Raw genomic sequence first — 12,135 nt, 5'->3', positions numbered from 1 at the left:
GCTCTGCTACAGTAATGAATTAATAACTGTTTTTGTCTCTTGTAGCGCCACGGCCGCAGTTTCAACTACCACAACTGGGGGCGCCCTTTTCCTCCACAGACTGCATGGAGCCGCAGGTAGACAATTAATTAGATTCACATCCAGCCACTGATGTCAGCCTTGATTAATTCTTAATACCTTAATTAAGCCTTAATTGCCTATAGGGAAACATCAAACCTTTGCTGTTGTTTTATCCTCTTATTATATTAATGACATAAGGAATAATGTGTCCTACATTCATGATAGCAACGGTGGTTCTTGGCCCCTATTGCTTGATTCCTTCATTTACAAATAACTCATTTTGATCTCACTTTCCTGTTTTAAACATCATAAAATATAGTTCCTGAGCCTCAGAATTTCTGTCCTTTTCCTATCTCAACAGGAAAATAAGGGAGTGAGAGAGAGACAGTGAGGGTGAAGCATCTGTGACAGAAGAGGCAAGACAAAGAGAGTGCAGGGAAATGTTATCTCCATTCCACAGACAGTTTTAATAATACAGTGTATCAAACACCTCGCTGTTCTTTGTTCTTGAGATTGACAGCAATAAGTGAAATTTCTCTTTCCTGCTTTTAAAACTTAAGATGTGCGGCCATCTTGGATTCAGAGTCTGTTGAGTCTGTTGGAGTCAGAGTCTGGGGAAATACAATAAGATTAATGTTACAAAACTCCTGGCTAAGCCTTGCAAACCCATGTCTTTATTTCCTGTGCAGTGTTGGTCCTCTCTGCTCTTTTCTTCCTCTGTAGATGCCCCTCAGACTTTTTACCCTTAGTTAATTTAGACTTAATGAGTGATGAAAATCATTCAAATTTAATCACTGATGTTGTCTTTACCTACAGTTTGGTACTGGTGCATTCATTTAGAATGGTGCTGGTGTATGGTTAAACTGTCCGGTACTAAATGTTAATCCACCCCGTCAATCAGAATCTAGACGTTTCAGTGGCTAGGGTATAATATACAGAAAAGTGTTCATTATCGCTTTATTGGTATGTTATAAATTGTTGATGAATATTGAATAGGCCTACCCCTTAATTAAAGTATTAATCTCTCATGCCCTCCAGCTCAAACAGCCTTGGCCGGAGGAGATATGGATTTGGTGGGGCTCCTCTGGTGGGAGGCAGCCTTCGTGTGCACAGTACCTGCTCGCCCCGCTCCTATACCTATGCTGCAGAGCAGGAATCCCTTCTTTCTCACCCCTCCCACTCCCATCATCCTCTACCACCTCATCATCCACGTCCGCTGTTCCTCTCCAGACACTTTGATGCAGGAAGGGATCGACGGGCTCTCTCCCTGGAACTCCCAGAGCTGCTTCGGGCAGGCGGACAGCCCCCGGGTGTGCCCCCTGTCCACCCAGAACCCGGGAGGAGGAGCGGGTCTGGGGCAGGGGGATCTATCGCTGGAGGATCTGGGGCTGGTAGTGGTTTAGGAGTGGACCACCGGGACTGTAATGGCAAGGCACCAGGTCCCCATACCTGTCTGATCACTGAGGTTTTCCCTCAAGTCAAAGCACGCAAGGACAGAGCAGACCTCGATGAAGAGACGGACTATGTAAGTGGGATGCAGTGGTTCCTCCTTTATTCACTGGGACTACTAAGTAAAGTAACATTGGAGAGATGCTAAAAGATCAGTTGCTTATCTTATAATTGCTGTTGGTTATGTGTGAGAATTAATTTGATTAACTTGATATAGCATTTTTAAAATTAAAAATGCTATATCATACAGCTACATACAGTAGTGGATGCTTCAGCTACATCCAAACATCCACTTTAGTGTTCAGTTTGAGCACAGACAGGACAGAAATTGATTCATCTGCAGTGTTTGTGTTACTTGCGGACAGCTGCTAGCTAGCTTTAGCTCCCCAAATGAGAGCTGAGATCAGGGTGCAGAGTCATTTTTCAGTCTGTTGAGTTGACAGGATCTCTAGGTCCACTACGAGTTAGCTACAGTCAGCTAAGGTTATCCATTCTGAATTACCACAGTCAGTAAAGTGAACGCTAAATGATTTGAGCAGCTTTTTAGCCAAAAAAAACAACAATGTATGCAGTGAATACAATACCTGCCTCCTAAAATGGCGATCCCATCCCAACATTCAACATGGTGTGACATACCTGACAGACCAGTGTTTGATTGTTTGTTGTGTCTTGTTGCTTTTCTTCTTCTCTCTCTCCTCTGTCCACTCACCCCAACCGGTCGAGGCAGAAGGCCGCCCACCAAGAGCCGGGGTCTGTCGGAGGTTTCTTCCGTTAAAGGGAGTTTTTCCTCCCCACTGTCACCAAGTGCTTGCTCAAAGGGGATTTGTTGGGTTTTCCCTATGTAATAATATTGATAACAGTAAGGTCTAGACCCTACTTTGTAAAGTGTCCTGAGATGACTTTTGTTGTGATTTGGCACTATACAAATAAAATTGATTTGATTTGATACCTTCACATTCGCTATAGCATATTGTACCACGACTATCTTTCTTATCTCTTTTTCCTGCTCACTTCTCTAGAGCTTGTGCTTCCGTGTCCAGAAGATGATAGAGGTGTACAAGCCAGACTGGTGTGAAAGCAGAGAGGAGTGGTCTGTCTACCTGTTCTCCCCTCAGAACAAGTAAGTGGAAATTTCAGCTCTTCCCCTTCACTGAGCACCATATAACCATATACCTTTTGCACTGCTTTAGCATTTTCTTTTTACTTGTGAGGTCTCCTAACATACTGTTATGTTTGAGTCCCCCTCACCAGGAGGGTGAGGGAGAACTGAGGTTGGACTCAATTGGGCTGACCCAGGTGCTAGTAGGAAAAAAAGGAGGTTTAATGGAACAACACAAAACACAAAGTATAACATAACAAGGTCCATACACATATACAGTCCGGGTAAGGCAGAGATGATGGAGGAGACCCGGACGAACACGTAAACAGATAAACGGACAGCAGGAATCAGGAGAGCAGGAGGATGAGGATGGACAGGTGAAAAGACGACTAAGGAGGAGGATTCACGAACGACAACAAAAAAACAAGACATCCACAGCACAGGATCTGTCAGCGTGGAATGTCCCGAGACGTATAACACAAAACAATTAACCAACGTACAAATTGTGATCCACAGCACAGTAACTGTCAGCGCGGAAAACAAAATGACGTATAAGACATACCACGAACAAAGGTCTGTCACGGGGTATGCGAGTTACTGTAAGATACAGTGGTTAAGTACACTTTAAATCATGTACTTTGGGCAATGCTCCGGTGACGGCGGAGCGTCTGCCAGAGATATAAATAAGGAGGGCGACAATCATTAAGCTAACGCGCCTCAGCTGTGCGCGACAACCCACGAGTCACTAATTACATAAAGCAAAACAACTGAGGCGCGGATCCCACAAAAAGAGTAGGAGAGAAAAGAAAAAGAGGCAGGTCGTGCAAACAGAGGCAGGTCGAGAGAACAGAGGAGAGAAAGGCGGAAGAGAGGCAGGTCGGACCTGACACATACTCTCACCAACACTCGGTCCTATGTGGTGCAGAACCAAGTACAGGAAACAAGTCCACCCTGAAAACTTCTGAGAGCTTCTAACTATAATGGGAGCCTGAATAAATTAATTGGATTCATTGTGTTCTGCCAAAATTAGAAGACGTTTGGTTATTTCACATCAGAAATTTCTGTTCCTTTTTTTTGGTTTGACTTGGGCAGAATGTTATACAGAAAGTATAGGGTTTCAACAGATACAGAGGTGCTGTTGCTCTCCAAAATCTCCATCCTCATGAACAATCTCTCCAACAAATATAATACAAAAACCCATTGATTTCTATTTAAAATCCTGCACCACTTGACTGTGGGTTGGTGAGATTTGAACTGAACCAGAAATATGCAACCGAAGCTAATATATTCAGTGAGAAAACACAGTTACAAACATTGCTGAGCACTTCAGCATTTTTCTACCAAGTCTGTTCAGAACTAATGTGCAGAAAAAACAAAGAATGGAAAGATGATTCTAGGTCAGACCAGCGGCCCTGACAACAACAAACATTACCACATCTGTCCTGATACTGTGGAAGAACAGCGAGCTTCACAGTCAAACTGCTGTCTTCTGGTTTTTTTAAGTAATGTCACTGTGTGTTTCCTCCAGAGCATTTTTTTAGACAGTGTTATTGATTCTGGGCTCCAAGCTGAGTCTGTGTGTGTCTGTTTGTGTTCATTTATGTCTGTCTGTGCTATTGTTTTCCACTAGCCTTCAATGCGTTGCTGGTAGAAACACCCCTGAAACAACATGAAAAAAAAAATCCCTCAGTCATCCACTCGCTCACTCACTCGATTCCCTGTGTGCTGATGGCCACTTAAGGGAAGCCAGGCCCCAGGGCTGTGTTTGGCATCCTGGCAGGTGCCATCTGTCAAGCACGGGCTGTGTGTGTTGGCGGTGTGTGTACTAGCGTTACGCCGTATCTGCAGTGGTGTGTTCCTGCATGTGTCTGTGGATGACTTTGCATATGTGCTTGTGGGAGCGTGGGAGCATATGCACGACTTTGTTTATGCCTCAGTGTGCTGTATGTGCCTGAGTGTGCAGAAGCATATGTCTGTGTACCTAAAAAGGATTAAAGTGAGTAAAAATAAAAAAGAGAAACATCAGAAGTTGTGTCTCAGGTACAATAAGTATCTACGCCAGCGGAACTGCCAGTCATGATCAATATCACGGGACAGGGTTGCCAGATTTGAATCAATAGATAAAGGGACAGGGTTGCCAGGCTTGAAGCGGTAGCAGCCAGATTAGCACATTGATTTCCTCACCCAGAGAGCAGGTGCTGCAGTCGATATTTTCTGTTCCCTTTATAGCCGGCTGATGAGATGTATGACGAATACACTCGGGAGCTTCTTACTGCCTTTACTGGCCTCTGGAGCTGGCAGCTTGACAACAACACTGGAGGTGTCTAAGGAGGTTAAAGTCTGCTCAGATTCTATTCGCTGCACCCAGATTTTATGGCTTGCAGCCACTTAGAATGAAAAGTGTCTATCAGCACTGGATTTCTATATGGTGTGAGCAGTTTCTAATTTCCCCCTCAAAACCTTTCAGGCTGATTCACTTTAATAGCTGTTAGAGGCCAGAAGGACTTTTCAACAATTCGAAAAAAAACCAAAAGTTTAGAGAAAAGTTTGCTTAAAAGAATTTAGTATTTATTTATGAGTTTTGCTATTTCTACATTCTTAGGTTAAAGATGTTGATGGCCACCCAAGATTACACTCTCTAAAACTTGTGTTAAGCATGGCGGAGTTCCCACATACTGTATGCTCTTGGTTCATTTAACCATTCTAGACTATATGAATTACTGTAGAATATCAGATAATAACAGTAAGCCATATTTCTTTCCAAGCTCTAGGACCATGTATTTATGGAGGATGATTGAAAAATCTTCAGCTGTTGGGATAACAGATGAATGAATAACTCTCATGTCTTCCTTGTTAACCCCATCCTATCTTCTTTTTCCTTCTACCCACCTTTGTTTCACTCTTGTCAGGTTCCGACAGCTCTGCCAGTCTATTATCGCTCATAAGCTGTTTGACTATGTGGTCCTGGCTTTTATCTTTCTCAACTGCATCACAGTGGCTCTGGAGAGGCCTAAGATTTTGCAAGGCAGCCTGGTAAGAACTATACTTCTCCATATCAGTTATCTCCGTGTAACGTTTAACACTATCAACCACGATCCTTATAAATAGGCAGAAAATTTGGCTGTATTACCGGAATTGTTCTGGATAGGTTCTTCTCTAATTTAGCCAACAAAGTGTTTTGTAAGTCATGGTGATTTATCTCACATTCTACTGAGATGGAATACCACAAGGATCAATCGTGGGACCTGTTATATTTTACCTGTACATGTTATTTGTGGGATAAATCATTTGTCATGACAATAGTTTGATGTGGAGACAGCATAAAGACGTACTTGTCATTTAAACCTCCTGATGTGAGCAAAGTTCACTTTAACAAGACAGACGTTGTGATTTTTAGCCCTGGACTCACAAATACAACCGCTCCTTGTTTCCTCTCTCCGAGTCAGTTAGAAAGAATCTAGGTGTTATCTTGGACTGGGGCTTGAGCCTTGAGCAGCATGTGAAGAAAATAAAAAAGTTGTGGTTTTTGTGAGGATGATTTCACTTCTGTCTTTTAGTAACACTGAGGAAATTATACATGTTTCAGTATTGTGCCACCTTGGTTATTGTAGTGCTAGTGTTTATTTGTCGAGCAAGGCTTAATTTTTAAAGTTCAGCAGCCAAACTTCTCACCAGAGCTATGTATATCACACCAGTCTTGGCCTCACTGCACTGGCTCCCAGTTTCCTTTAAAATCCATTTAAAAATATTGTTAGAATTTGTGTGGTCTGGTGCCGTAGAATGTAACATCTCTTTATTCAGGCCAGTGTGGGGCTGTTAACTGTTCTGGGTCCAGGCTAAGCATCAAGCATCCCCACATTTTGGGAATGATATGTATTTTTCAAACCAAGTGATCTGAAGCATTTGAATCGCATTGTAACTCTTTCAAATTTGGCATTTAATTCAGCAACAAGATCTCATTTTAATTTAAACACTGACAAGTGAAGTCAGTGACCTTTTTCTGAGTGTACAGCAAAGGACCCGAGCTGATTGTGATTCTTATGTCCTGCTCTGAAGCTTCAGAGTGAAGCCAAGTGCAGTCACATTTTTTCAGCATCTTTTATTCCCAACCTGTGTTTCCGCCACTTCTTTTGGTCTCTTAACTCTTCTACCCCTGTTGCCTTCCCCCTTTAATCTTGTCTTCTTTCCCTTTGTTACAGGAAAGACTGTTTCTCACTATTTCCAACTACATCTTCACTGCCATCTTTGTTGCCGAGATGACTGTCAAGGTAAAATGCTTTTCCGTTTCCCCTCCATTGTTCACGTCTTCACGTTTCCTCTTTCCTCTATTGCTTCTTGTTTCTTTACTTTCTTCAGTCTCTCTTCTTCACCTCACATCCTCGCCTCTCTCCTCTCTTTTGCATTTCCTCTCCACTCTTCTTCTCTTCCTTCCCCATCTGTCTTGACCTGGTGTCTCATCTCATCTTCTCTCCTATCAGGTCTTTGCTCTCCTTCTCTTCGTTCCTCTTCTTATATTGCCTCCTCTTATTTTTTAGCTGTCAATCTTCCCGTGTACATTACATTTTCTTCTCCCTTCCTGTCTTTTCTTATTACCCACTTTTCTCTTCACCTACTTTTGTTGCTCCTATCCACTTCTTTCTCTACTCTTCTCTCCCTCTTTTCTTCCCTTTGCACCTTTCTTCTTCACCTTGTTTTTTTATCCTTATCTTGTTGCTCTTTTTTATCGCCAGCTGTTATTCTCCCCTCATTGTATGGATGCTGATTCAGCATCCATACTATGTTACCCTGGTCTTTATTATTATTCTGGTTTCTTCCGTCCGTTTTGTGGCAGTTCATTTTTTTCAGCATACTTTCAGCTATGGAAACCATTCAGGTATCAAAATGTTCAGCTTTTTAATGACATTTATACTTGTATTCAACTTTTTTATAATTTTTATACTTTTTAAACTATCTAGCTTCTTTCAGCTAATTTTTGCCCATTCAAATGAATGGGAAAATTTTACTTCTGCACACTTTCAGCTATCAAAATGTTCAGCTCTTCAAGGACATTCATGCTTCTCTTCAGAATTATTCTAAACTTCATACTTTTGAAATATTTTAGCTTTATTTTGAAAATTTTGCCCCATTCAAATGAATGTGGAAATTCTACTTCTGCATAATTTCAGCTATCAAAATGTTCAGATCCTCAAGGACATTAATGCTTCTTTTCAGAAGTTCTTTAAACTTCATGCTTTTAAAATATTTAGCTTTATTCTGAAAATCTTATCCCATTCAAATAAATGAGGAAATTGTACTTCAGCATACTTTCAGCTAGCAGAAGCATTCAGGTGTCAAAATGTTCAGCATTTTCAGGGCGATTTTTCAGCACTCCGCATCCATACGCATTTTCTTCAGAAAATGCAATTTTCTAGTCTTTCTTCTCATCCCTTCTTCACTCTCCTTTTTCTTCTTTTCTTGATAGCTCAGCAAATTGCAGAGATGCACATGTCCCATTAGCAATAGGCAGATAGATGATGAAGTTAATTACAGTAGAAGGTGATCACTGTTCTGGCCTTTAGCTACTCTCTCATGCACACACAAACACACATTCACCTGCTCTTTTTATTCTAGTATTATGATAATGAAGACGCACAATGATCAGCGCTGTGGTGGTGCAGAGTTCATGTGTGCACATATGCAAATGGCCCCAGGTTAAAGTCTATTTGTTATTTATTCTCTTCTGAGTTTTCATCCCCCTCTTTGTCTTCCAGTCACTCACATTTTCATTTCCATTATTGTGTCTGGGCTACTCATTAAAGTTTATATTGACTCATGCATCTGTTTCTTATCATTGTCTCTGTTCATTTGTCCCTCCATTTGTGATTTAATCAGTTGAGCTGTTGTTATCTTTATGTTCATTCTTTCATTTGCACAAACACAACTTCAATAACTTCTCAACCCTCTACTGCCTCTGTTTTCTCATATCAAGTACTGCAGCGCAGTCACCGAGCTGTGACTTTACCTTCCACATACTGTTCCAACTGTTACAGTTACCTAATAGTAAAGTATTTGTTCTGTCATTGTACAATCACAAAATCAGGGGTTTGTATTTGCAGATTTACACACCTTCAAGTTCTTTTCTGCTTGGATTTGTACAGAACATGATCTTTAACTCTCACACACAGTTACACAGCATTTATTTTGTTACTCATAACAAAGATATTAACATTATCATGACCGCGGAAAAGACATCATTTACCCGTCAAGTTCTCAGTGGCAAGGTTTAAAATTCACAAGGAAGTGGAACGGGAAAAAAACATTTCATTTTCTATCAGGTCATGTTCATTTTGTCTGTATCACCCAATATCACATGTAATGCTTTCTCAGTTTACAGGCCGGCATCACGGCAACACTTTCTCTAAAAGAGGTAATAAAAATTCCCTGACACCTAACCCTGTGTAATCCAAAGAATAACATTTGTTCATTTATACAAGACCTACCCAGTGGAGCCATAGCTGCTGTCTTCACCCCTCTGAACAGTTTGTCTTCAGTTGCTTTGCTGAAGTGCTCATCAGCAGTACTTCTAAAGTCAAGCGAGAGCGTTTACCACTTTCTGTTCCTACCCAGATTTATCAACGTGAATAAATAATCTGAAGGTGAGAATGTGCCATTATAATCATAACTGATCTCAGGAACTTCATACATTGTGCTAAGAGCGACATGCAAACACATCCCCGGTTGCCCTGTAACCTACATCTTACTGTACAGCAATATATTTTACAAGTGTCACTGGGGTATAATTTTAAACCACATATCTTGGTTCATAATAAAGCTATCACACACCCACCCACTTCACACGGTGACTGGCCAGCTGTATCGAGGATAGAACCATATGAATGCCATCCACGTCTGAAAACATGTGCCATTGTTCTTAGTTCCTAAACATTTATCATATGTGTTGCCCAAACACATACATAGCCACCTGCCTGCTATATACTATATATACTTACTGTTAAACATATTACTTTTCATTGTTCTTTGAACTATCTGAGGAAATACTCCATCACTGAAGTTGTTTGCTGCATAAACAGCTGTTTTCACTCTAGCATCTGTTAGCTTGAAGCAGCCCACACTTGCCTGTGAGTGTGTGCTTAGGACCGTTTCCAACTGGAACAAACACAACAACAGTAATTGCTCTTTATACAATTGCATGTTTGTTAACTGGTATTAATAAATAATTTCTTTAATTCTAAGCATTTTTGTCACCTTGTGTCATTAGGTGACGTTGTCTGAAATGTTCTTTGAGCCGTGCAGTAATGAATTAGTTCATGGACATGATTTCCTGCAGTGCTTTTTGTTTTCTCAGTTCTTTCATTAATATTAGACAAATACAAAATAAGTTTCTTTTCATTGTATGTCGATGTTGTTCCATCCTCTCTCCCTCCTCTCCTGTTTCTTTTAATCTGTTGTTCCAGGCCGGTCAGTCTGGTCTCTCCAAAGAGCACTAATTAAACAACCACAATAATTAAACAGTTTCCTCTCCAAGACACACTCCATCACGGAGGCAGCTTGTTCTCATCTCCTGTCCACACACACACACGCACACACCCGTACACACCCATATATGAGCAGCAGTGATCAGTGTAAACAGTGTTACCTGCACAAAGTGAGTCTGACCTTGGACATCAGGCTCTAATTAGAAACAGGAAGGGAAGTGCCGGCTATCTTTCCACCCTCCCCCTGTCCCTCTCTCTCTCACACATAACCAAATGCACACACACACAAACTCCTGCATGCTTGTTCAGAGTCGATCTGTTCTTGTCACACTGTCTTTTGCCTGCTAAAGCTGATCACACTGTTATAAGATCTAAGCAGGCCCAACAGACCAGACTTCATACAAGCGTCTTAACAGTTGCACTACTTTCTGTGCTTGCACTGTCATTGTGCCCAATTTAAAGCTAGAATATGCAACTTTCTGGCATCGTAAAGACTCTGTAAACCTGACATTTTCTTTTTCCAGGTGGTCCATTTCTAATACACCCAGTCAACCAGTTCTGGGGTTGAAAATTCAAAAATACTTAACAACTTTAAAAAGTGGACTTGTGTTGCCATTAAAGCATCATGATTTTTCTCTTTAACCACTTAACAATACTTATAGTAACTGAGGAGATTAGTAGTACAAACTAGTAATGTTGGAGCCATGTCTGTTAGGCATTTTTTAAAATTTTTATAGTATCTTTGAGTAAAACACAAAATGTTCAAATTACTCCACTGGAGGTGATTGGTGTTGTGTACCCTGATTTGTGCTACTGGTGGAAGAGTGGGGCTGAAAAAGATGAACTCACTGCAAATAACTCCTGATTAAAGTTTAAAATATAATAATCTGTGTCCACCACCTACAAAATACAAAAGATTAGGTTTTTTAATATGTGAGTTGAAGGGCAAATGTTACTTACCACTGACTCACTCAAACAGGTTGTAGTTGCAGCAGTGCAACACGGTTAATACTAGCCAGAGGTAGGAAGGTTTCAGGCTAGGGCGATGATGGATTGTGTGCCAAAAAAGATGCTGGTATATTGTGGTTAGCTCTGGGATATGTTATCAATATTTCTAGCACATAAAAGGGTTTTATGCAGGTATTTCTAGGAAGTGGGGCCAGAGTAAAGCTAGACTGAAGCCCACTAAGAATTCCAAAAACAGCCTTACAGGATTAAGAAAGCCACATACAGTAGTTTGTATATTGTCTCAGTGTAATTACCCATAGGTGCTGTCACTGAAGGGCGCAGTTTCACAAGAAACTAGATAACCCACTGACATCGGCTGTACTCAGACCACTAAAACCTACTGGGTGTCAAATCTTCAACAAATTATTGCTGGAAGCTGCTTATTTAAAGCCTGTTACTACTTCATGCAGGACGAGAGTGTGAATTTACAGCAGTCGCAACGTTTTTCAAAGGAAACCAGAAACAGCTCATAATTTTAACACGTCACACAACTCATTTCAACTTAACCAATGTATGACTGGACGCAGCAATCACCCCAGTGCAATATGTATCAGTCTGAAAGCATTTTAGACATTTCCCACATTCTTTTCCTTCTTTGATTGTACATGTTTCTATTTGAATGCAAGCATTTATTTTATTTTATTGTTTTCTTTTTTATTTTTCATTGTCTCTCTCTATTTCCTCTTGCCTACAAACACATTGATGCTTCTGTACTGGAGTATGTTCCTTGTATGTTCAAACATCCTTGGCCATTAAAGATGATTCTGATTCTTGTGTGCATTTTGATTTGTGCACAAGTGTCTTAACAGGTTGTCTGGCAGACCATCTACTGCATGATAAACTATTTACAGTATGTTTCTTCACAGTAGTACTTTTTGCACATTTTATTGTTAACAAATTAGATTTAATTTTAAATTAATATGGCAACTGCAAACAGGCTCAAACAGAAAAATAGAAAGTGTGAGATCAAAAAGATCTGGTGAGGTTGGGGGGGGGGGGATGTTGCATGGCAGATGTTTGTGGGCAACATCATTTGACACATGC

At 40.8% G+C, this 12,135-nt stretch overlaps 1 protein-coding gene across 1 annotated transcript in view; it reads left to right on the top strand.

Moving 5' to 3' along the window:
* Positions 1 to 12,135, top strand: part of LOC109970351 (voltage-dependent T-type calcium channel subunit alpha-1I-like) — a gene marked incomplete at its 5' end in the record, with an annotated part of 125,189 nt that overhangs the window by 68,684 nt on the left and 44,370 nt on the right. Inside the window, 5 exons of the mRNA XM_020617854.1 lie at positions 46 to 116; positions 1,099 to 1,585; positions 2,529 to 2,629; positions 5,518 to 5,641; positions 6,808 to 6,876. Coding sequence (XP_020473510.1) covers positions 46 to 116; positions 1,099 to 1,585; positions 2,529 to 2,629; positions 5,518 to 5,641; positions 6,808 to 6,876 — 852 coding nt within the window. The remainder of the gene's footprint in view (positions 1 to 45; positions 117 to 1,098; positions 1,586 to 2,528; positions 2,630 to 5,517; positions 5,642 to 6,807; positions 6,877 to 12,135) is intronic.

This window comes from Monopterus albus, unplaced genomic scaffold (genome assembly GCF_001952655.1).
Source record: "Monopterus albus unplaced genomic scaffold, M_albus_1.0 scaffold195.1, whole genome shotgun sequence".
Classification (NCBI taxonomy): Eukaryota; Metazoa; Chordata; class Actinopteri; order Synbranchiformes; family Synbranchidae; genus Monopterus; species Monopterus albus.
Note: the sequence above shows the minus strand (reverse complement) of the source record. Positions and strands in the feature narration are given on the sequence as shown.